The sequence below is a fragment of the Eurosta solidaginis genome, chromosome 5 (assembly GCF_040869045.1).
Source record: "Eurosta solidaginis isolate ZX-2024a chromosome 5, ASM4086904v1, whole genome shotgun sequence".
NCBI classification, from domain to species: domain Eukaryota; kingdom Metazoa; phylum Arthropoda; class Insecta; order Diptera; family Tephritidae; genus Eurosta; species Eurosta solidaginis.
This window is the reverse complement of record NC_090323.1, coordinates 258,755,529-258,781,409: the sequence shown is the minus strand read 5'-3', so window position 1 is coordinate 258,781,409 and position 25,881 is coordinate 258,755,529. Positions and strand designations below refer to the sequence as shown.

The following is a 25,881-nucleotide window of genomic DNA, read 5'->3' as shown; positions in this document are numbered from 1 at the left end:
TATTGTGAAGTACTTTAATAAAGGCCATTTTTCCATTATTCAATATTGGAGTTATTTATTCAACAGTTTAGTGATTCGAACTTAGCAGAAGAAGGGCAAATAAGAGGATTTGCAAGTAAATATCGTTACAATATGAATGAACTTCAGACTTGGCAATTGAAGTTTATGTCGCCTTGTCCATTCACATACAAAATTTCGCGAAACACTGGTATAAACATTCTTCCTATACAACAAAAATACTTGCTAACATATTTTGTGTCGTATTCGATTGTTATAATGCAGTTTCTAATTGCGAAAAATGTTAGAAAAGTAACCAACGAGTGGCAAAAATAATTTCACTTGCAAAGTATGCCAACACCATTAGCCAAAGCAAATGTCAAATTCTTCTTCTTATGATTTGCTTGCAACAAAATTTGGGAGTTGGCTACTTTTCCATATCAGATGGCGCTCCATCTACCGTTCTCCATAAAAATACGTGTAATCTACTCATAATGCATAAGATTAAGTAAAATGCATCTATATTGTAACGACTATACTGCAAATCCTCCTATTTGCAAACTTCTGCTAAGTTCGAATCACTAAACTGTTGAATAAATAACTCCAATATTTAATAATGCAAAATGGCCTTTATTAAAGAACTTCACAATAACACCAATATATTGCTTAAATGAAACTGATTTTCAAAATAATACTGCTATTGCTCGCTAGATAGCGTCTTAAATCCAACTGATTGTCGCGCCTCTACTGTTGCTGCCATTTATAGTGTTTGGTTTACTTGTTGACATTTCTAGGCGGTTCTGTTCTAGAATCTAAGTACTAGTTGGTTATCTGCTATAAGTTTCTCAGCTATAACTACAGATGCACAATTCTTATAGCTTCTCTCACAGCTCATGCGCGTGTGTTTGTGAGCGACACTTCCACAATTATAATTGCATATCTCAGATAAGATATCTGCATGTGTTTGTGCGTTGCTTCTCCGCTGGGTGTACGTACATATGTGTAGACATAATGATTGAATTATTGATGTGCATACAGTCACTGCTTAGCATCGGTTTAGAGATGACAGTACCCCTTAGTGTTGCTAATGTTCGTTACACTGCCCTCCACCGAAGTCTGATCGTCCCGATCAGACAAATCTCTCGATCTAAACGCTGCCAGCCTTTCTAAATGGACCACTTTCATTTTGGTTCGTGGTTTACCGATGGTTAGTATGCGGTACACTACATCATTGATCCGTTTTTCAACCTTGTATGGGCCTTCCCAATTACACTGCAATTTCGGGGACAAACCTTTTTTTCGTTGTGGGTTGTATAACAGCACCAAATCTCCTTCCTGAAAACCTTCCGAATTAATTGCTTTATCGTATCTGGCTTTCATCTTGTCACTCATAATCTTTGTTCGTTGCCTTATCAGATCGTGTATTTCTCTCAGCTCTTCTTCCAAATCACCAGTGTATTTCCTGACATTTCTCTCCGCATCGGCATCTATCCCAAACTTCAAATCAGCTGGCAGTCTAAGGTAATTGCCAAAAATTACTTTTGCAGGGTTTTGGCCCGTTGTCTCATGCACTGCTGATCGGTAAGCCATCAAGAATAATGGTATGCGGGTATCCCACTCTTTATGGGACTTGTCCACTACTTTCCTTAAGCGCTCCTCCATTGTTCTATTGAATCGTTCCATCATACCATCGGACTGTGGATGCAATGCAGTTGTCCGTGTTTTTCGAATGCCCAATGATTTACACATTTCCTGGAACACAGCTGATTCGAAATTCCTGCCTTGGTCAGAATGTAACTCCATTGGTACACCATACCCTGCAACCCAATTGTTTATAAACACTTCTGCTACTGTTTCCGCTTCTTGATTTGGGATTGGGTATACCTCTGGCCATTTGCTGAAATAATCCATAACTACCAGTACATATTTGTTTCCGCAGTTGCTAGTAGGAAATGGAACTGCGACATCCATAGCGATCCTCGCACCTGAGTTATATTGCTTCATCTGGCCATGACTTCGGGTTTTGGGCCCTTTCGCTCTGCTGCAAACCTTGCAGTTCGCAATCCACTCAGTGACCGACTGACGGCAACCAACCCAATAGAATCTCTGTTTAATCTTCTCGAGCGTCTTCATGATTCCAAGATGACCTCCGCTTCGACCATTATGCAGCTCGCTGAGCACGTCAGGAATCGTCTTTCTGGGAACAACTATCAGTTTCTTTTTTCTTTGACCATCCTCATGCAAGCAACCGGATATCAATTCTAAACTGTTCCACTGTACCCAATATGACTTCGCAATGGGAATCTCTGCTAACATATTCTCTCTGCTTGGTATTTCGTTTCGGGCGAGCCCTTGGATAACATGTGACAGATCTGTATCTTCTAGCTGACACTTTCTTAGTTGTTCCTTGTCCCATTCATCCGTACACGTTATAGTCATTAGCCGGTCATATATAATGTTTTTTTTAGCCTCGGCCTTTGAACAGTGCTTGCATTCCAAACTACATGGTCTTCGTGACATTGCATCGGCATTTCCATGGGTACTACCTTTTCGATGCTCAATGGAAAAGTCATAGCTTTGTAGTCGCTCGATCCACCGTGCCAATTGTCCTTCCGGATTACGGAACTGCAGAAGCCAATTTAACGCTGCGTGATCTGTCCTGACACGGAATCGCTGGCCGTAGAGGTATTTGCGAAAATATTTAATGCACTCTACCAATGCCAACAGCTCTCTCCGCGTAACGCAGTAGTTCCTCTCTGGTTTTCCAATCGAACGCCTGTAATATGCAACTACCTTATCCTGTCCATCGACCAGTTGTGATAAAACGCCTCCTATAGCATATCCACTCGCATCTGTATCTAGAATAAATGTTGCTCCTGGAATCGGATATGCTAACATTGGGGCAGTGCACAACCGCTCCTTCAATGTTTGGAAAGCCACTTCTTGCTCCTTCTTCCATTCAAAAGCTTTATTTTTTCTTGTGAGCTCATGGATGCTATGGGCTACGCTGGAAAAATTTGGTACGAATCGGCGGTAATATGTGCACAGCCCAAGGAAACTTCTCAATTCATGTGGGTTCTGTGGTCTTGGCCAATACTTTACAGCCTCTATCTTTTCGTTCGCAGTGCAGATGCCCTCTGTCGTTACCTTGTGACCCAAATAATTTACTTCCTTTTTAAACAGCGCACACTTTTTGGGACTTAGCTTCAGACCAGCGCCAGCTATTCTCTGGAAAACTTCCTCCAAGTTCTTAAGATGTTCATCAAAGTTCTTGCCCAATACGATGATGTCGTCCAGGTACACCAAGCATGGTTTTCAATGTAGACCTTTCAGTACCTGGTCCATGAGTCCCTCAAAAGTAGCTGGTGCATTACAAAGTCCAAAAGGCAACACTGTAAATTTGCCAAAGACCATCACCGACACTGAAGGCTGTTTTCTCTTTATCTTCCTCCTTCACCTCAACTTGCCAGTAGCCGCTTTTAAAGTCCAGTGTGGAAAACCTTTTCATACCAGATAGCGAGTCCAGAGTGTCGTCAATTCTTGGCAATGGGTAGCTATCCTTTTTCGTAACGTCATTCAACTTCCGGTAGTCCACGCAAAACCTCATTTTTCCATCCTTCTTCTTTACCGGCACTACCGTTGAGCTCCATGGACTAGCTGATGGTTCGATGACGCCGCTGTGGCTAATTTCTTGTATGATTTGACTCACAACTTCCCGCTTCGCCAGTGGAACACTGCGTGGAGCTTGACGGATCGGCCTCGCATCTCCAGTGTCAATTTGATGTTTCACAACGTTGGTGCGGCCTGGTTTGGAACCATCCTGGTCAAATATGTTCGTGTACTTTAGGAGCAGTTGTTTTGCCTTACTCTGATAGGTTTCCTCCAGCCCCTGCGTCCATGCCGTGATGTCATTTGAAACATCAGTATTACTAGATGAAACGTGTTCCTGGAGCTGTTCACAGTTAATAACTACTTCAGCCTCTTGGCATATTCCCAAAATAGCTCCTTTGGTCAAATTGGGTGGTGACTTGAACTCATTGAGTACTCTTACCGGAATACGTCCATCTTGTTTTGTCATAGCCAGGATTTTTCCTACAAGTATGTTCAGTGCTGATTTGTTTGCTGCTTCGACAACCCACAATTTGTTTGTCCCACAATCTCCATCAACCTTTGCGCAGATGACTGCTTCGGATTTTGGTGGTATTTGCTGACTCTCTTCCACCAGCACTCGTTATTACTGCAGCCTCTCTCGTAGCCGACATTAAGTGGCACATCCATGTTCTTATATCGCATCGTCTTGCTTTGCATATCGATCTTGATGCCTTGGTCGATTAAGAAGTCCACTCCAATTATGATTTGCGTTTACGACCACCCACATTGTTGGTTGGTGTTGCAATAATGCGCAATGTGCCCTGGCTTTCCACACTTGAAGCATTTGACTGCATCATTATTCTTCTACTGTGTACCCTTCAATGCTTCCAAAATTGTGTCTACCCACTCTGGTCTTTCTACTTCCACACGATGAGCCTTATATGCTGGTTTACTCAATAGGGAGGCAGTTTCCTGAGTCAATGCATGTGATACCGTTTCAGCAAATGTAAGTTTTGGATTTGCGTATGTAGCTCGCTTCGTGTCCACGTCCCGTATGCCATTTATAAAACTCTGGATTTTTACCCTTTGCGAGATGAGCCAATCTTTCAACATCCGAGGCAAACTCCTGCAAAGTCTCATTCGCACTTTGATGACGGTTTTGCAACTCATTTTGGTATATCTGTTTTCTATGCTCGCTTCCATAACGTCTCTCGACAGCAGCCATCAATGCTTCATAGTTGTTTCGCTCTCCTTCGGGAATCGTCTGTAGGATTTCGGCTGCTGGCACCTTCAATGCTACGAATAGAGCTGCAACTTTATCTTCAGCATTCCAGTTGTTCACTGTTGCGGTCTTCTCAAACTGAAGCTTAAACACCTGGAAAGGAACAGAACCGTCAAAGGATGGTGTTTTTACCTTTGGATTACTCGCTGAAACAGCTGGGCGATTAAGTTGGAATTCCTGTATACGACCTCTCAAAGTATCCACCTCTGCCTCGAATTTTTCTTCAAACTGCATTATTTTTGTATCTTGTGCCTCCAGCTGCGAGGATATGCGGGCCTCCTGTGCTTTCAACTGCTCAGCCAACTGAGATGTCATATATGTCTTCTGTTCTTCCAGTTGAGATGCCATATATGTCTGCTGTTCTTCCAGTTGAGATGACATTTGCGACGACATTTCTGAAATACGCGTTTCTTGTGCTTCGATCTTTGATGTTATTCGTGTCTCTTGGGATTCCATCTTGGATGTTATACGGTTATCCTGCGATTCCAGTTGGGCTGCCACTGTTGATGTTTGTGCAGATATTGCAGCCAAAAGCGTGTTCAAGTCTGTACCCGTAACTGTCTGCGATGTTTCGTTTTTTTCTTCAATTTTTGTCGTTGTCTCGTCGGAATCAAGATGAAAGACATACTCTTCCACGTTAATTCCTTCTGCTTCCATTGCCTCCCGTAGTCGTGCCTGAAGTTCGAGTTTAATGCCGGTTGTATTCAATCCACGGCTCTCCAACTCCTTCTTCAGTTGCTGGATCTTCAATTCACTCCGCTTTGCCATGTCCTTGTTGCACTCGGAATTTATTCAACAATTCCTCTTCTGACACCAATTGTAACGAATTTACTGCAAATCTTCTTATTTGCAACCTTCTGCTAAGTTCGAATCACTAAACTGTTGAATAAATAACTTCAATATTTAATAATGCAAACTGGCCTTTATTAAAGTACTTCACAATAAAACCAATAGCTTGCTTAAATGAAACTGATTTTCAAAATAATACTGCTATTGCTCGCTAGATAGCGTCTTAAATCCAACTGATTGTCGCGACTCTACTGTTGCTGCCTTTTATAGTGTTTACTCGTTGAAATTTCTAGGCGGTTCTGTTCTAGAATCTACTAGTTGGTTATCTGCTATAAGTTTCTCAGCTATAACTACAGATGCACAATTTCTCACAGCTCATGCGCGTGTGTTTGTGAGCGACACTTCCACAATTATAATTGCGTATCTCAGGTAATATATCTGCATGTGTTTGTGCGTTGCTTCTCCGCATAATGATTGAATTATTGATGTGCATACAGACACTGCTTAGCATCGGCTTAGAGATGACAGTACCCCTTAGTGTTGCTAATATTCGTTACAATATGAAAATCTGCTTATGTGTCGGGGCTTTAACTGAAACTACGCAAATCATGACACAAATTGCCGTATGTTGTCAATTAAAAGTTCCGTATACCTCATTGTTAAAAAGCTGGAAAACCATTGTGGATAAGTACAAGTGTGTTGACTTCTTTCTGACAGGCACTCGCTTAAGCTAGCATAACGGGAAAATCTGGGTTTCCATTGATGTTTCGGTTGAAAACGGTCAATTAGGGTTTTGTGCAGGGACGTAAAAGGCTGAAACAGGGATTATGTAGTCACAAAAGTGTTGCTCCTGTTACACAGCATTTTAATTTTTTTCATGGCGAAAACTGTTCAGTTCAGAGTTATTGATTTTCATTGAAAATTTAATTTATTACATGAGGTTACTCCTCTAAGTATAAAAAGCATAGAAAATATAGAGTTTTTCAAATTATTGTGAAAAACTTTTTAAACACAACAACAAAGTGTATCGGTGAAATATTTTCTGATTTCTGAATTTCTGTACCCAAGTTCATTATATTTGTGTAATACAATAACCTGGTAACAGCTTTTTTAAATGAAAAAGCAACAATGTTACACGTGTGGCGCTTTATATTTTGTTAAGTTTTTCTAGACTTTTTTGACTCTAATTTAAATAAATTTTGCTATGTCCGTATGTCTCCGCATCGTTGGAGGCTAAACGTCTTCTATTATTTAGATTTCCGTGGAAATATATGCAACTATTCCAACTGTAAATACTAAACGTTTCAATAAACTATCAAATGCAACTCAGCTTAAAGTACTCGTACGTACCAAAAATGCAACTCTAGACCCGAGATTTGCATCAGGTGAGCGAGGCTGTTTAAATTTTGACGTTTATCGCTTAGTTGACACATTTGGTATTGTACACTATGTGCAAAACGTATACTGAGAACATGTTACCTTACGTATGTAATAAATATTTCCTTTTTATATGACGCTGAACATAGATCGGTTCGAATGCCGTAAACGAAGCGTGAACATTAAGCTGTAGTCACTGGTACCGTTTGTCGTATCGCTGTAGTCGTCTCCCTAACGTAATCAGCTGTTTATCGTTACGACGGTAAACCAAAAACCAATTGGTTGGCTACGATACGGTTACGACTTTAGCGGCACCAATAATCAATTGCATTGATTCTCATAAGGTTGGTCGAATCAGCTGTTATAAAGCGTCAAATACACGACACGAACATTTCCGCGAACATTCCGCAATCTTGTTCGAAGCTTTGGCCATACACCATACGAACATTAGTTCTCTTTCAGACAGCGATGAATACGGACAACAATTGTGCTGCAGCAATATTGCTCGCTGTGGCAATTAAGTGTAAAAAAAAGAGAGAAGATCGCAAAAAAAGAATTTGGTGCAAAGAATGGTTTAAAAAACGAGCAGTTCTTGGACAAAGTGAGCTTATTAAAGAACTGGAATTCACGTCAGAAAATGATTTTAAAAATTATGTTCGTATGATCTTTGCTTTTTACTTGCCACAATGATGACAAAGATTTATACATTTCAATAAATTCACTCAGAAATTTTTTATTGTCCATTTTACTTTTCCGCGCACGTCTGTTCCGTTCAGAAATTACTACGATTATGAGCTATTTCGCCATACACGCACGAACAGTTCGCGCAAATGTTCGCCAAAAATTAAAATATTTTGATTTTTGGCGAACATTTGCGCGAACTGGCAAACACGACCATACACGACAGAAAAGGTCACAGAAACATGACATAACGGGAATGTTCCCGGAAATGTTCGTGTCGTGTATTTGGCGCTTAAGGCTACCTATACGATTACCGATAAAGCACCAATGAGCCTCCTGCGATTTACAACCAGATTGACTGAATTTTTGTATGTGTGCGTGTCGGGTATTTAACGCTTGCCCCGCGACTATCAAATAAAAATCCATCAATCAACATTTGCATTGAGAAACCGTAGCGTTCGGACGTGAATATGTCGTCATCGGATGATAATTTCTTTTTTACTTGCAACTACAGCAGTTTTATTAAGTAATAAAAAAATTAATAAAAATTTTATTAAATAATAATAAAAGCTTTACATTCCATAAAGCTGCTAAACATTGATAATTTTCAATAAATTTTAATATGAATTGCTGTTCTTCCGCGCACTTGTTCATTTTGAATGTCGACAAAAACTAAATACAACACTGCTGTTTTGTCAATCACACCCCACGACTATGAAATAAGCAACCCCAGCGGGTCAGGGGGTTAGAATATACCCGCGGTAGGTATGCCTGTCGTAAGAGGCGACTAAAATGCCGGATTGGCCTGAAGGTTTAATGTGGCCATATAAATCGTTCCCGAGATGGTCGGGCCAGCACCTTAATGATGCTGTGTTACCGGAGCGTACCGGATCTGTAAACGGCAAAGGACCATCACATCGATCACTCCCTAAACCTTCGGGGAGCAAACGTATCGCTACAACAACAACAACAACATGAAATAAGCAAGCGTCAAATGAAAAAATTAAAAATTTTTGATTTTCATCAACGTGTAGCCGACAACAAATACGTGTGTCACGAAGCCATCCGACTGCACTAACAGACACAAAATTTAGTCAATCTGGTTGTAAATCGCAGGAGGCTCAATGTCTGCAGCTTTATACATATTGTAATAATAAGTATTAAAGAAGAAATTGTATTGGTTAATGTTCTTAAAGTAGGTTTCCCTATATTTTGAAATAAAAGATTCAAAAAAACACAAAAAGTATGAAATTTCGGTAAGGACTATACTAATTATCTCACTGCGATGAAGGGATCAAGTGAAGATCCATGTGGCATTCCTAGATGCTTCCAATTTCGTCGGCAGGCAACGAAACGAGAGAGAAACTGTCCAGCTTTATTTGTCGGGAAAAATCGTGTAAATGGTAAAGTCAAAGAGGATAAATACAATAAGAGCCGTCACTCGTTATGTTTTTGGCATTTACTCGATGTATACTGAGAGGTAGTCGCTACTTTTTTTTGGGCAAGATGTTTATAAATGTCGTCTATACATTTTCGTGGGGTATTTGTGTTTATTTTTCGACTGTATTTAATTAATTTATTTTATTCTCTTTCCAAAAATCACAGTTGCACAAGGGGCCTACACGGCATGGATGCATGCGAGACAAATAAAAATGTCCCTCTCAGAAAACATTCGGCATCAATTTTTTAAATTTCCAGCGAGATACTCGCCACAAAAGAACGAGTGACGGCTCTTATTGTATTTATCCTCTTTGGTAAAGTACGTAAGCAAGGACACTGTAACCATAGTACATATTTACAAGTATGATATGTATGAGAAGGAAACAATTCCTTTCCCTTTCTAACACACTGCAGTTTGATACCTCAGTTATGCGGCAGTTACTCACGAACGTACGTACCAAAAACGTGTCAGCTGACACGACCTATCTTATGAGTGTGCAATGTAAACGAAAACTCACCGACGTGCAACGCCCGTACGTACGTAGCCCGGAACGTAGAAATCAAAACAATTTTGATTTTTTCCGTAAGAACGTGTCAGCTGATCGCTCTCTCACAAGACAGAGTTGCCTAGTAAACGTTTGTGTGCTATGTTTGGACCAATTGCAGTTATTAAACAAAAAGGCCTAATGATTGTTTAAAATTTTGATGAAATATCCTAAAATTATTATACAAAATTGGAGGTTACAAGTAAATGAACTAGAAATTGTTATTCAGTATTTGTTTCTGCCATTTGCACCATGAAAAATTGCAATTCCAAAAGTTGATGTTTGCATAAGCATGCATGCAAACTGGTCAATGGCAACAGTGCTTTGCTGTAAACAATACACACACAAATATGTTATGTACATGTACACAGACGCACACATTGACTCCTACGGGCTTGAGGGTTCGGTCAAACGTGTTTCCTACGACAAACGTCCGTACGTACGGCACACGTCGGTGGGTAACTGCCGCATTACTCACGAACGTACGTACAAAAAACGTGTCAGCTGACACGACCTATCTTATGAATGTGCAATGTAAACGAACACTCACCGACGTGCAACGCCCGTACGTACGTAGCCCGGAACGTAGAAATCAAAACAAGTTTGATTTTTTCCGTAAGAACGTGTCAGCTGATCGCTCTCTCACTAGACAGAGTTGCCTAGTAAACTTTTGTGAGCTAATTTTTGACCGTTTGCAGTTTTATGCAAAAACACCTAATTAAAGTTTGAAAAATTGTGAAAATAATTATGTAAAAGTGCAGATTATAAATATGTAATCTATTTATATTTATTTAATATTAATTCCAGCCTTATACAACATCAAAAATTAAAATGGAAAAAGTTGATGTTTCCATAAGCATGCATGCAAACTGGTCAATGGCAACAGTGCTTTGCTGTAAACATTACACTCACAAATATGTTATGTACAAGTACACAGCCGCCCACATTGATTCCTACGGGCTTGAAGGTTCGGTCAAACGTGTTTCGTACGACAAACGTCCGTACGTACGGCACACGTCGGTGCATACTTGCAGCTTGACACTTCGGTCAGTGTCAAACTAGCGTGGAACCTGCGTTTGACACTGAACGAAGTGTCAAAATTTCCGAGGTTGCTGTCGTCGAAAGCGACGCAGGGAACACAACGAGGAGCGGAATATCAGATATGGGTTGCTGTGATGGTACATTTTTTTTTTAACGGAGGCGATAAAGGGAGTTAACGCTAAGACTCCGGCTTTCTCGGAGGTGCCAAAGGGAGATAACACTAAAACTCCTGCTTTTCCCGAGAAGATGAGTGATGTGGCAAAGCAGTCACTGACCGTGGTGCTGCTTGATCGTAGCAGTCCTATCGGACAAATGACTACTAAAAGGTGGAGATCTGTGGAAAGGGAGCTTATTAGCTTAATGCTTAAGATGATTGATTCGGGGGATGGTATAATGGTGTGAAGATGATAGCGTGCAACAACATCGCGAGCTTGCGGTGGCTGGAGGAAGTGGTTCCAAACCTCCAAAGGCAAGGCACGAACGCGCGGTTTGAGATGGTGGATAAAGCGCAAATCCCCACGGTACCAAAAGTTAAGGTATGGATACCATACGTGATGAAGTCGGAAGATACACTGCGACTTCTGCAGAATCAGAATCCGAACATACCGACACAGGATTGGAAGGTACTTACTGTATCTCGGCCTACCGAGGATGGCCAGTTCTACATCTTCCAAATAAACAAGCAGGCGGAGGATATTTTGTACACGCAGCTTGGCAAAATGTCCTTTGGCACTGGCAAAATTTACATGCGACTCAGGAAAAGAAGTCCCGAGGATAAAAACCCTAACACGCTAGAGGTGGGCGAAGTCGAAAAGAACCTCAAAAGCCTAAGGGGAAAAAGACAGGTGGAGGTCTCGACGTCACCACGAACGTGCTAGAAGAGGACCAACCGCTAAATGGTCCTGGGACCCGCACAGAGGAACACCCGGCACAACAGTCACGAGAGGCTGAAGGGGGCCTCGAATACTCTAAACCAAAAGGGCAAGGGGAGGACGACGACGCCAAGACGAAGGTGCTGGAGGGGGACAAACAGCCCAATGGTGCTGCGAGTCCTACAGATAAACCTCCAACACAGTAAAGTGGCGTCGAGCGAACTCCTCCTAACCCTTGAGGAGGGTTCGTTTGACGTGGCGCTTCTCCAGGAGCCGTGGCTCTCATCGGGAGGAAAGATTTCTGGACTTAGCGCGCGCGGGTTTGGCGTTTACTACGCGCAAACGGAAGGACGGGTGCGAGCTGTAGTAATGGTAAGGAAACAGCTACATTCACTGAGGATCTCGTAGCGGTGGCCGTTGAGCAAAAGAATAAGCAGGCATTTATCCTGGCGTCCTGCTACATGGCCCATGCTGCGGAGGTTCCACCGATGGAGTGCAAAATGTTAGTACAGGAGGAACGGCGCAAAGGGCGGTTGGTCATGGGCGCAGATGCAAATGCGCACCACAATGCGTGGGAAGGAGCAGATACGAATGAGAGAGGCGAATTTCTGTTTTGTTACATCCTGCAAACCAAATTGCAGATAGCCAACAGGGGAAATGTCCCTACATACATTGGTCCAACATCCAGCAATGTTCTGGATATTACATTGAGCTCCGAACGTGATATATCAAGGTATGATTGGATGGTTCTTGATAGACCATCCTTCTCCGACCATGCGTATATCAGCTTCAGCATCCCCCTAAAGAGGGTAGAGAAGGGAGGAACCTTTAGAAACCCTAGGTCAACGAACTGGACTAAATTCCAGAAACATGTAGAAACAAAACTGGGACAACCGAAAGAGGTTGCTAATGTAGAGGAACTGGAGGAGTCGAATGAATTCCTAACAAGGACGCTTATGACTGCGTATAACAAAGCTTACCCTTTAAGAAGATTCAGAGGAAAAGCAAAGCCGCCATGGTGGAGCAATGAGCTGAGTCTTCTAAGAAGACAGGTAAAAGAAATGTTTACGCTCGCAAAGACCGCGGAAAGCGAAGCGTGTCGGGACGAGTACAGGGATCTACTGAGGATCTACAAGCGTGAAATTACCAGGGCGAAGAGAAACTCATGGAAAAGTTTCGGACATAGAGTGCTCCAGCGAAACAGCACGGTTGAAAAAAGTCCTATCAAAGGGAAACATAGTCCAGGGACTAATTAAGAAAGAGAACGGGGAATGGTCACGAAATAGTGAGGAATCCCTTGAGGTGCTTCTCGATACACATTTCCCATCGGGAGACGGTTTAGAAGAGACAGCAGACATCACTCACACTTCGATCACGGAGCTAGTAGTGCCGGGCTTGGTGACCGATACCAAGATCGAGTGGGCGGTGAAGACGTTTTCTAAGTTTAAATCGCCGGGCCCAGATGGTATATTCCCGGCCATGCTACAAGTCTCAAGTAGGGCGGTCGTGGAATGGCTTAAAATAATATTCGATGGGTGCATAAGACTGAATCATGTACCGCACTCTTGGAGAACTGCTCGTGTAGCTTTTCTACCAAAGGAGGGGAAGATCGGTCACGTGTATCCCAAAGACTATAGACCCATTAGCTTAACATCATTTCTGCTCAAAACCTTCGAGAGGCTGATAGATGTGTACATAAAGTACAACGTGGATGAAAAGCTGCTCTCCACAACACAGCATGCGTACACCAAAGGCAACTCGGTAAACACCGCATTGCATAGGGTGGTAATAAGCATAGAGAAATCCCTGGAATATAAGGAGTATGCTCTAGGAGTCTTCTTGGACATTGCCGGGGCTTTCAATAATGTTGCAAAATGGGCGATTATGGATGGTCTTAATTACATTAAAGTACATCCTGCCTTAATCAGATGGATTGGCTGCATGTTAAATTGCAGGAAGATTACATCACAATGGGGATTGTACGAGGCCACGAAATCTGTGGACAGGGGCACGCCGCAGGGAGGGGTGCTATCACCTCTATTGTGGACGCTGGTCATCAACCAACTGATCAGGCCATTCGATGAGGTACCCGTAAAACTTACGGCTTACGCAGATGACGTTGCAATTGTCATAAGTGGAAAGTGCCTTCCAACGATTAGCTCTTTGATGGATCGGGCGCTTCGGGATATTCATACCTGGGCATCTAATGTCGGGTTGAAAGTCAATACGGAGAAGACGGATATGGTCTTGTTTACAAAGAGGTACAAGGTCCCAACTTGGACCAGGCCTAAGTTAGGAGAGGTGACCTTACAGGAGAAACCTTGCACAAAATATCTCGGAATCATCCTAGACAGTAAGCTGTCATGGAGAGGGTCAAGAAGGCCTCAAAGGCACACTATGCATGTAAAAGAATGCTGGGGTGTACGTGGAGCCTATCGCCCTCTCTTTCTCATTGGGTTTTTACAGAGATTGTAAGCCCTATTCTATATTATGGAGTTCTTGTTTGGTGGAAAGCCACACAAAAAACAACATACCTCAAAAAATTAGAGGGGGTATGCAGACTATCGATGCTTAGCATTACGGGAGCCCTGAAAACAACCCAGACGGCTGCACTGTATGCCATTCTGCACATCCCACCTGTAGACCCCTGGTAGCAAAGAACAAAGCGTTAACGACCGCAACCAGGCTCGGTGCTTCGGGCAGCTTGAGCGCCGACCATATGGCCATAGTAGCATAGCGTCATCAATTACAAGACGAACAGACTACATGATTCCCTATCAGCGCTTCGAGGGAGATCTTAAGGCCACAATAGAGGTGGACGGTTGGCGCAAGGGTGCGCAAATGGCGGACGAGGCGATACATGTGTACACCGATGGTTGCAAAGTAGTGCAAGGAGTAGGGTCTGCGGTATACTGCGCTGATCCGGAAATAAGCAGATCCTACAGGCTGCCGGATTACTGCAGCGTTTTCCAAGCGGAAATATTAGCCGTAACCAAAGCAGTAGAAACCCTGGAAGAGAATAGCTTAAGCTGCAACCGTGTTAACTTTTATATTGACAGTCAAGCAGCAATTAAGGCAATAATCTCGCATAGCACAGCATCTAAATGCGTGTTAGAGTGTAAGCAGTCTCTGGAGAGAATCGGGACAGGGAGAAGCATACATATATGTCCCAGGGCATATGGGAATAGATGGGAATGAAAAAGCGGACGAACTAGCTAAAAAGGGCGCATTCCTTGAAGCTTGCTCCGTAGATGTCCCAATTAGATTGGGCGAGATTAAGCGAGGGCGAGAGGTGCACATGATCGACCAAGCGGGAAAGGCGTGGGTTCAAGCGCGGGGCTGTAAAGTGTCGAAGATTATGTGTAGGTCTTAAAAAGAGAGGACTGTAGACTCATGACGGGTATTCTGCCTGGACACTGCCTTCTGGCGTCACATGCCTTTAAATTAGGCTTGGTCAGTGATAGGAGATGTAGGAAGTGCGGGTTGGAGGAGGAAACGATCGAGCACGTTCTGTGCTCGTGCCCTGCACTTGCCAGGCTAAGACTCCAGCCATTAGGAGTGATACAGCTGTCAGATCTAGAAGCAGCAAGTGGCTTAAGTCCTAGGAAGCTTCTAGTATTTGCCAAGAGGACGGAGTTATTTTATAACATAGGTCCTGGTTTTTGATAGGGTTTTTCAGTTTGGTCGTTAAAACAAACTTCTGGTAACACTACGGACTCAATCAGTCTATGTGAGGTCCTCATGGACCGGTCAGTTCAACCTACCTACCTAGTATGAAAATGTAGTGCACCTATATGGGTCCTACAGAAAATTAAACAAAAGTCTTGAATTGGGGTATCTGAGGACGCGTAGTTATTCCAGCATTAAAAATACAAACACGGGTACTAAGTTTTTCTACCCGTTCAAAAGTTCTCCGCGAAAAACAGTTTGAAACCGAGGTCGACTGCAATAACCGGTCCAAAAATGTGAAAAGAGAAATGAAAAGACGCGTTTTGTCCTGTTATCAATAGTCCAAAGAGAAAAAGTATTCGCATTATTGGAAGCGTGGCAAAAACGTGTCTATTAATACGTCCCCCGACGGTTTTGGTCGTGTTTTAGCAATCGTCCCGGTAATAAAGTATCACAATTTGTTTTTTAAAATTGTCCAAAATATATGTATTTTAAAGAGAGATGTAATTAAGTGCTCGTTTGAAAGTAAATAAGGATATTTCTTTGTAATATAAGAATGAAAATTTTACGCAGTTTTCGTTAGCAGCTACTACACTTTTTTGTATCTAAGAAGTAGAACAGTGCCAAATAGCATCCACAAAAAAAAAAAAAAAAAAAACGAACAAGAACAAGCATTTTATCAGGTGAGCGTAGCTCAAACAAATTCGCAACTATAATTAAAAAATTTTTTTCCATTTTCTGCTGGAAATGCTCTTTAGCATTTTTAATAAAAATAAAAATACAATATTTAAAAAAAGTGTGAATAAAATGTTACACTTAAAAAAAACTACCAAATAGGGACTTTTCGGAAATTATCTCAAAATGCGCTCTGTAGCATTATGCATTACCCCTTTTATATGCCAATGCATTTCAGCATGTGCATCATGACCTCCTATGCGAATGCCGACAACAACAAGCATATCCATTTTCATTTGTTTGTAAACCCTTGCTCAATGAGTCACACTGACAAGTACACGTGCCGGTCAGAATGCCCGATCGCCAGTGTCTGCTTGTCAATGTGATGTCATAAGAAATAGTTGCTGACTTGGCACATATGAAAGAGAATGTAGTTATTTCTAGTATGTAAGTATGTATATAATATTTGTAATAGTATTGTAAGACCGTTAACTATAAAAGAGAAAGTATTTCAGTAATAAAGACAATGATATTCTGACGCTCAACCTTAGTGTTTAATTTCAATTTATATGGTAATAGTTCATAGCGATCCTGCCAGTACAGATCAAAATTGGCGCAACTGCTAAAAAAGATCTGACTGCCCAGAGAGCCTGACCATTTTTTAAAAAAAAGTTTTTTAAAAACCGGATAAAGGACAGCACAAACAGAGATTGGAATTTTAACAAGGCACCACTCGCCTTCTCGTTCTGATTTTTTCCCCAGAGGACCAATTAATAAAAAGATCAGTATTATGCATACAACGGAAAGGATTTGGTAATAGTTCATGGTAAAAACAGAACACTAAATATTGGCATTGATGACCAGCGAGCATAAGAAGAAGTGGCATACAATTTGGCATTGAAACCTGGACATGATTGCACTGAAATTTGGACATGATGGCACTGAAATTTGGACATGATTGGCGGAAAGCAGAACAACATAAGTATTTAAGTGTAGAATCAATTGAGCGGCCGTTACGGACGCTAAACCATTAGCAAAAACGAAAGTTTTTGCTTAGGATTTTTTTTTTTAAATAAGACTAAATTAAATGAAAAATTTTATATAAAAAAAAAATTTTTTAATTAGAATTCAAAATTTAAATACGTAAGAATGTTTAGGACGTTTTTATAAAGCTTCTCAAATACTCTGTTAGTAATAAATTAAAATGCAAAGGAATTCCTCAGACTTCCCCCTCCAATGGTGGGACGAGAATACCCTACACACTAGAGACCTACAAAAGGAATTAGAAGGACTAAAGAAACTGTGGAAAATAATAGGAATGACTAGGGAACCCACTATAGAAGACATAATAAACCCCACAACCAAGGTGGAGGAAATAATGGGAATGATTAGAAGTGTGTTCCCCGAAAACGCCAAAAATTAAGTTATAATAGCGTATGAATGAATAAAAATATATTTAAATATTTTGTGAAAGAAAATAAACTATACTAAGATAGTAAATTATAAATTTTTTTGAAATATTAAATTTTTTTAACCCAAATAAAAATATGTTTAAGAAATATTTTAGAATAACAATTTTTACAATTAAAAGTTATAAATAAAATAAAATATTTAACTAATTTGTGCCTTGGTCATCACATTAGCTATGATGCTCAAAAACTACATGAAGCATAAATATAGGCAATTAAAACCCATTCAAGATCGCATCTATTTCATTTTCAACATTCTATTATTTAAAAACTTTTATTTCAATTAAAACCCAATTTGAGGAAGAGCAACAAACTTTTGAAAATTAACTTTTAAACTTTAAAATGTCCCAGACAACAGTAAAAGCAGCTTCGTTAACACTGCCTAACTTTAATAGCAAATCAAAATGTACATAACTTCTTTGAATGCTCTTGATATCTTTGAAGACAAAGACAATCATGAAGCAATAGAAAAATTCTAGGACAGTGGAAATAAGCAAAACCTAAGAAAAAAAACACAAAAAATTTTAAAACCAGTCCATAATAACAAAAAAAATGTGAAGAAAAAGTCACAAAGAGAACCTATAAAAATATATGTGAAGCGCTATATAAATTTGCAATAATAAGACATGTCGCGTTAGAAAGAATTACAAGCAACCTGATTGTAGATGATAAAATTGACTTAGGACAATTCCTTATTAGGCTGTACACATGCTGTACAAAAGCCGCCAATCTAGGACTTGTAAAGAATAAAAAACACAGTTGTCCTGAGGGACAAATTGGTGGAAAATAATTGAATATTTACTCGAGTAGGCAAATTTTATATGATAATAATTGGTACCCAAGTTCTTAAAGATCAAATAACCGCACTAACCCAAGAGGTTATGCATGTGACAATCCCGGTAAAAATAAAAATAATTCTTCATAAAAGTCATGACGATTCTGTCTTGGTGGCCACCGCAGAAATCGCATGACAAATAAGATCAAAGATATAGCTGGAAAATATCGAAAACATAAAAAGAATACTGTACCTTTCTTTTACCCATAAATTGAACTACTATCAATACATAGCTACCCTGCTCTTCCGTCAACGACTACAACTCCTCTATTATCTACAATGTTACAAAATTCACACCTCGTATGAAAAAACGAATCAAGAAAACAATAGAAAAAATAAATCATTCCATATTACATGAATAACTAATTTATCACTATTAGTTATTAGAAATAAATAAAAATATTTAGGTGCCTGGGTCTCATTTTAGAAAACCTCTTTTACTTTAGCCACCGGTAGAATAGGAAATACTAATAGGAAAATATCTTTTATTCTAAATAGAATAGAATATAGTAATAGAAAATATTTTTACTTCAAACACACCTACATAATAAAAAAAAAAAAAGATTGTAATAGGAAATATTTTTACTTTAACCTACACATATAATCCATGAGAATAGGTTTAAACCAGTAGAGAACATTTGCTAGTAACCCAAATGATTTAAAAAAAAAAAAACCAAAACAATCACAATATAAACATTCCAATTTACTCGTCAATAAAAATGTAAACAAACAAAGAAAAAAAAAAATATATATATATAAATATAAAGTCGTGTTGGCATCAAGTTACGGTTACTTCATAATAATTTGTAAGCACAAGCCTATTTTTAAGTGAGTCGAATTCTGATATATAAAAACAAATATCAATAACACTTGATGCAAAACATTACTCATAATCATAAGCACACAACCATAGAAAATTAATAAAAAAATAATAATAATAATATGTGAATACGAAAGTCAGCACAACAATTCAGATTATATACGTTCCTCCCTTAAAACCATATGGAAGTGTGCACATGAACGAAAGAAAACACAAAATGCATGTTAAAAGAAAAAAATATATATAAATACAACATGTTACATTGAAAAAAAAAGCACAAAATCACACATGTAAAGCAGATGAAACGGATAATGACTAAGTAAACAAACTCTTCAACCGCAATAAATTACAAAAAAAAGGCAATTAAAATTTTATGAACTCAAACAAACCTCAAGTGGTCTCTTCAAGAGTCATATAGAATTGTTTTCAATTATATACGACTCTTTTTCTAAGGAGGATGGTGTAGCATTATGCATTACCCCTTTTTATGCCAATGCATTTCAGCATGTGCATCATGACCTCCTATGCGAATGCATTATTATGCATATTTAAATACCGACCACACACAGTTATATTGCACTCATATAACAATGTTGACCCACATAAATTATGTTCACCCCAACACAGCGGGAGTTCAACGTCATATGAATGCCAACAACAACAAGCATATCCATTTGCATTTGTTTGTAAACCCTTGCTCAATGAGTCATACTGATAATGACACGTGCCGGTGAGAATGCCCGATCGCTGTTTGTCAATGTGACGTCATAAGAAATAGTTGCTGACTTGGCACATATGAAAGAGAATGTAGTTATTTCTAGTATGAAAGTATGTATATAATATTTGTTATAGTATTGTAAGACCGCTTACTATAAAAGAGAAAGTATTTCAGTAATAAAGACAATGATATTCTGACGCTCAACCTTAGCGTTTAATTTCAATTCGTATGGTAATAGCTCAGCTCTCTCTAGCAACAGAAAAATATTAGGGGTATTCCCTCTGTCTATAATCCATAGAAAACGTAGAAAGTTTTTCGTTTTACTGTAAAAAGTGTTCTACACACAACAACAACAAAATAAATTTGTGAAAGAGTGTATATTTGAATAGAAAATTTCTTCAAGTGACAAGAATATTAAAATTAAATGTTTAAATAAAAATAACAACCGTTTTGGGTGCGCGGCAATTTAATAATCGTTGGTGTTAAATGCAGGATAAGATCGGAAGGAAATTTCTTGTGCAAGTGATGCGTTTTCTGAGAGAAGTATATTTGGTCCAGAAAACGTGAAATAAAACAACATATTTCTCAGTTGAAAATTTTCGCATTTCGTAACTGTTGAAATGAAAAACACTTAAGACAAAAATTTATTCAAAAGAAATTTCACAGAACAAGAACAAGACAGTCTATTAGATGACTTGATTTGTGGAGGATGTAGAGGAAAAGACAAAGTAAATACAACCGTAAATTCATTATGTTATCATAGCAAGTAGCCAACTTTTATTTTTTTGTGAGTAATTTATATAAATATTAAATCACAAAAGATTTTATACTGCATATAAACGAATAGAAATCAGTTTTTTGTATAACTATTTATTATCTATCTTATTAAATATATATCTATGTTACATACATCGGTGCTCTTTGGTGAGCTAGTGACTATGACACTTGTGTTGCATGCAATTTATTTCAAAACTAAATAAATAGATTTACATAATTTGTTTCCTTAACTGATATCGGAACATATAATACGATGTTATACGCATGATCGTATAACTATGGCTTTGGCAATTTGTTTAAGAAGTAAACTGTATGAACAGTGGTGTACACAAAAATAGCAACAACGATTTTTTACGATATTTATCTGTTAAGTATTTACTTTCTTTATTTTTTTCGTATTTTAGTAAAAACTTGATTGACTTGTACTATGATGAATACTTTCTAGCCAAGTTCAAAAACGTTTTCGAAAAATTTAATAAACTTGGATGGGTTTAAGCATTTTCTTGAATATATCGAAATTATTACTTAGAATTTTCAGGTCTCTTTCAGTATTTAGTTTTGGAGTCCAGTCAATAATAAGTTTGAAGTCTCTCAAAATTTGCGTTAATGTTTGGCAATTTTTTCCGAAGGTGTTGTTGCTGCTGATAGGCATCAATTTTCATAGTGTAATTGTTTTTATTTTTGATTTTGTGTGCACACTTCACGGCGGAACGATAAAAGGTGGCAGCATGGTGACATACCTACAAACATAAATAAAAATTCCATGTACTTTGTTTTTGTAAATTCGATGAACAAATGTCAAAATCGTACTGCGTCGGAAGTTTATGCACACTTCATTTCTCTTTCTTCATTGTCACAGCTGTTTGCGCGGTTTGTTCAGTGTTATCACAGTGTATCTGAGACTGCTCAAAGCGTATCCCAATCTAACAGCTATTTTCAAACTGTTTCTATTAATTTTTTTGTTATAACCCGTTGTAGGGTTCTTATTATTTTTATTTAACTTTGTGTTTAAGTTACTTTGAACTTTGCAATTTTAATATGTTTTGTCAATATTTTAATATTGTCGTCAATATACATATATAGCTATTTTTAATCTTCGCTTTATTAATAAGCTACTCTTCTTTTAGCAATAATTTAGCTTAGCAAACGTTACATTTTCTGTATATTGGGCTTGTTTTAAAAAAATACACACCATCTGCACTTATTTAAAAATATAATATTTTCTAATTGGTTTCTGTTTTCTTATTGTCCTCCTGGCAGGATCGCCAGTTGTAGTATGCTTTATTATTTTTTATTAATATGAATATTGAATATTGAAAATTAAAATATTGACAAAACATATTAAAATTGCAAAGTTCAAAGTAACTTAAACACAAAGTTAAATAAAAATAATAAGAACCGTACACCCGTGTTCCTATTTATTAATTAATTTTCAATTAATCAATTTACTCTCGCTATTTTACTAATTTCTTTTTTCACCTCTTTACTTAAATTAAAATGGCTTGCATATATTCTAACTGTTTTATAAAAGTGAAACCCATCCCTTCGTGGCATGCTGGCTTTGCGATGGGCCCGCCCATATGATGTGTGCCGGTTTGTCAGCAAGAGTGGTTGACGCACTCAATGATAGTGATTAGGAGTTCGTTGGACCTGTTTAAAATGTAGACCAACTGAGATTGATCTTTTCAAAGTTTTCAAACAGGCTCGCGAGGGTTTCTCTCAAATATGTAGAGAGTTAGCCGCACTGTTCAAGAAATTCACACAATACGGAAACTTGTTTAAGTCTTTCAAATATCCGAAAGACATAACAAACGCAAACATTCCACTTGGAAACCGTCATCCCACCAGTGCTTGCTCTAGTGCCCTGACACTCGATGCCGTTGAAGAAGTTCCTGCACCCGTAGTTAGTTCACCGCCAACTATCGAATTAATAAAGTCTCTTAACGGCTCAGCCATCTTCATCAAAGGTTTCTTTAACAAAACCTAAAAAAATCTTCTATAAAAAGTAATCAGGATCCCCAAAACCCTCCTACGGAACCAGAACCGCCGACTAGTAATCTTATTGTTGTCCCTATTAAAAAAACCTATTTTTGTGTGAAGATTTGATAGACACTACAGAAGAGGACCTAAAGTCGAACATCATCGCTAAACTTAAATTTGATAACGTGACAGTTCGAAAATTCAATTTTACCTATCATACAGATATTTCGTCTTTTAGGATTGATGTATCCGCACAACATTTTGAAACTATATTAAGTAATTCTTTTTGGCCGCCTGGTGCTCTTGTGAAGGAATTCGAGCGTAGGCGTAACAATAATACCCTAAATATCGCTACACTTCCTCATAACATGGTACTGTCAATAAGGCTAGAGGTGTTCTTTCATTCGTGAAATGGTGGTCCGTGAAATGGTCACCACTTTAGTTAGACCGATACTAGAATACGGATCAATAGTCTGGAATCCTAAATATCGAGTTGATGCAGATAGACTTGATCCAGTACAAAAGCAATTTCTACTTTTCTCTTTTAAAAATTTTCAGTGGGACTCTGCGTATAATCTTCCCCCTTATACTAGTCGGTTGAAGCTTCAATTCAATTCAATTCAAATCAGTCTGTTGAAGCTTATCAATCTTCCAACTCTTGCAAGTCGTAGAGAAATGCTAGGCGTAATATTTATGTCTAAACTACTGAATGGATTGATTTCTAGCCCAATTCTCTTAAACGAAGTAAACTTTAATGTCCCATCACGAGTGTCAAGACATTACAAACCTCTTCTTTTGAAGCAGTGTAGAACTAACTTCGAATTAAATGAACCTTTTCGTTGTTTGTGTCATGGTTTCAACACTCATTCTAGTTCTTTTGATATAACGGATTCACTTTTTACCATAAAGAAAACTGTCCGATCCTATCTTAACTCGTAACAAAAATAAAAATTTTACGTACTAAAAAGTTCACTTACTTAACAATGTAGAGCAGTTTTAGATCTCAACGCTTAATAAAGCTCCGCCTATCAGCATAATATTATTATTACTCAGATTTGCCTCTATAGAAAAAAGAAAACCCTAAAATATCAATACGGTTATTTCGAAATTTTAAACTTTTTACTTTATAGACTAAAATTTACTTTACTAAAAAACTTAGTAAACATTTCGAACTTCATAATTTTTTCGAAAACGTTTTTGAGTTTGATGGTTTTTGTTAAGCAATTTAATAAAGTAAAAAAAAAAAGTGATAAATTGTGTTAAACATTTCAACTCTTGCTGCTATTCTCGTAATACTATACTAAGAAAACCTATTTGAAAGAAATCTGTGACAATTTATTAAAGAAACCTAAATTGTTAAGTGGGAAGATCCTTTGGTAGCTCGACGATTTGAAAAAATTTCGACTACTTGGTTTATTAATGAAAATCCATAAGGCATTTATCAACCTCGGTATAGCATTTTGCTAGTCGCATGATAAATCGCATTAACAGTGCTTTCTTAAATCAGATAAAGCTACTTTAATATTTTGCTTCTGGTTCATTAAAGCCACTTTAACAGAAAGGAGATATATTTACATAAGCTAAATGTGAAGTTAAAAACTACCTGTATATGCTAATATCTACAAATAAATCTTTTTAGTATACTACACAGCTATACCCCGCGTTGTTGGTATCATAACTTCCCTATCTGGTGTTTGTTTTCTTCTAAATGTTATATAAGTATAAAGTAAACTAGCAAACACACTTATATTAATACCAATACAATTAAGCCATGAGAAAATATAATCGCCACCAATAAACATACCTAAATATGTTACACAAATATTTTTTAAACAACCAACAATTGTTGTTGTAAGCGCAGAATTATATTGTGTACATAATATTGTACTATAGGATAATATAAAACCCATAAAACAGCTCATTAAAAATTGTAAAACAAAAAATGGATTTTCCCATTGATTATAGTTGAGCGTCTGCTCAAGATCACCAGTTATAAAAGTAAAAAGTAAAGCTGGCATAAGCATAAATAATGAATTATAGAACATTAAACCATATTTGCCAATTTCGGATGTATCCAATTTTTTTTTTACATAAACACCATTTGATGCAGTTAGTGCATTAGTTATCATAACAAATGTATATCCTTTCATATTAAACGATAGGTCATCTGAAGCGGCCAACAAGGCACCAGCAATCATAGCGTAAACGCTTATTTGTATAGCAACAGATGGACGAGCTCCAAGTATTTTCATTTCCAGCATCATTGTCATTAGAATTGAGAATCGTCGCAAAGCTGCAAACATAGGTAAACTAAGCTCCTTTGTGCCACCCAAACCAAACATCATATTTCCAAGAAATATTAATGGTAATGGAAAGATTTTCAAAAATGTATTACGTTTTAATGGTGGAAATGATACTAAACGTATGCGACGCCCTATACCAAGCACAACAATAGCAGCTGTCAACTGTCCCAGTGAGAGAAATAGAAACGATGGAAACATATATGAAGTTAGAACAGTTTTATTTACAACGGTGATCATGAATGATGATAGTCCATAGAAAAGCGCACTTCCAACTTTTTTGAAAAACAACGTGCTGTCCTCTTTCTGGCGTTGCTCCTTCGTTAGCAGACCGACGTTGCTTTCATCATCGCTGTCATTGGCGAGTTCAAGTGAAACTTTATCGTCACTGTTGTGTGTGGCCACCATCTCAATTAAGTTTATTGTATTGAAATCAGATATGTTTGGGATTCTTTTGGATCCCTTTGTGCGGTTAGCCTTGGGTTAATTAGTTTTACACTCACACTCACTCAATTTGCAGTTGTTAAACTTCAATCTATAGCTTATAAATTACTGATTAAACTATTGGACGTAACTTTTTTTTGTTTGGATATTTTAATGCCAATTTAACTATTTTTGCTCCTGTGCAATGTTAACAAAACAGCAATAAAAACTCTTTAATGACCATTTTGACAGCTAAATTTTGACTGATCGCACAGCTGACAGCCAAAGGCGATGGAGCTGTGAAATCAAATATTACACTGCACCGAAATAATTACATATATAACAAATAAAACTAATATTAACGAAAGCTGATAAATAGATTTAACATAAAATAGCTTATTCGGCATACCTTTTAATAGCGTTTTTGTTTTTTTAGTAAACTGCAGTTTACAAATATTTATATGAATTTAAAATAAATACTACACTTGCACACTTGCACAAAGCACAACACATATTGAACATATGTTTTCGACGTGGCGGCATCTGTTGTTATATCTAAGTACCAAAAAGTGATGCCAGCACGCTTTTTCTTGTTTACAT

The 25,881-nt window shown here is 38.2% G+C and overlaps 2 protein-coding genes across 8 annotated transcripts in view; both read right to left on the bottom strand.

The window, feature by feature from the left end:
• Nucleotides 1-25,881, bottom strand: part of Coq4 (Coenzyme Q4) — a 63,835-nt gene that overhangs the window by 36,064 nt on the left and 1,890 nt on the right. Inside the window, exon 1 of one of the 7 annotated variants that reach the window (XM_067790051.1) lies at nt 25,691-25,812. The exons of 3 other annotated variants lie outside the window; for them this stretch is intronic. The gene's annotated coding sequence lies outside the window, so the exon portion shown is untranslated. Of the gene's footprint in view, nt 1-25,367; nt 25,406-25,690; nt 25,813-25,881 lie in introns of those variants that run through there. 3 more of the 7 variants (XM_067790050.1, XM_067790054.1, XM_067790055.1) reach the window with 3 other exon arrangements.
• On the bottom strand, nt 21,312-25,357 carry LOC137253323 (UDP-sugar transporter UST74c-like). Its single transcript, XM_067790047.1, has one exon. The coding sequence runs from the start codon at nt 25,264-25,266 to the stop codon at nt 24,202-24,204; it is 1,065 nt and encodes a 354-aa protein (XP_067646148.1). The 5' UTR covers nt 25,267-25,357; the 3' UTR covers nt 21,312-24,201.

Bases quoted from the DNA above. Each gene is read 5' to 3' on its own strand.
- LOC137253323 (XM_067790047.1), bottom strand. From the start codon at position 25,266: ATGGTGGCCACACACAACAGTGACGATAAAGTTTCACTTGAACTCGCC.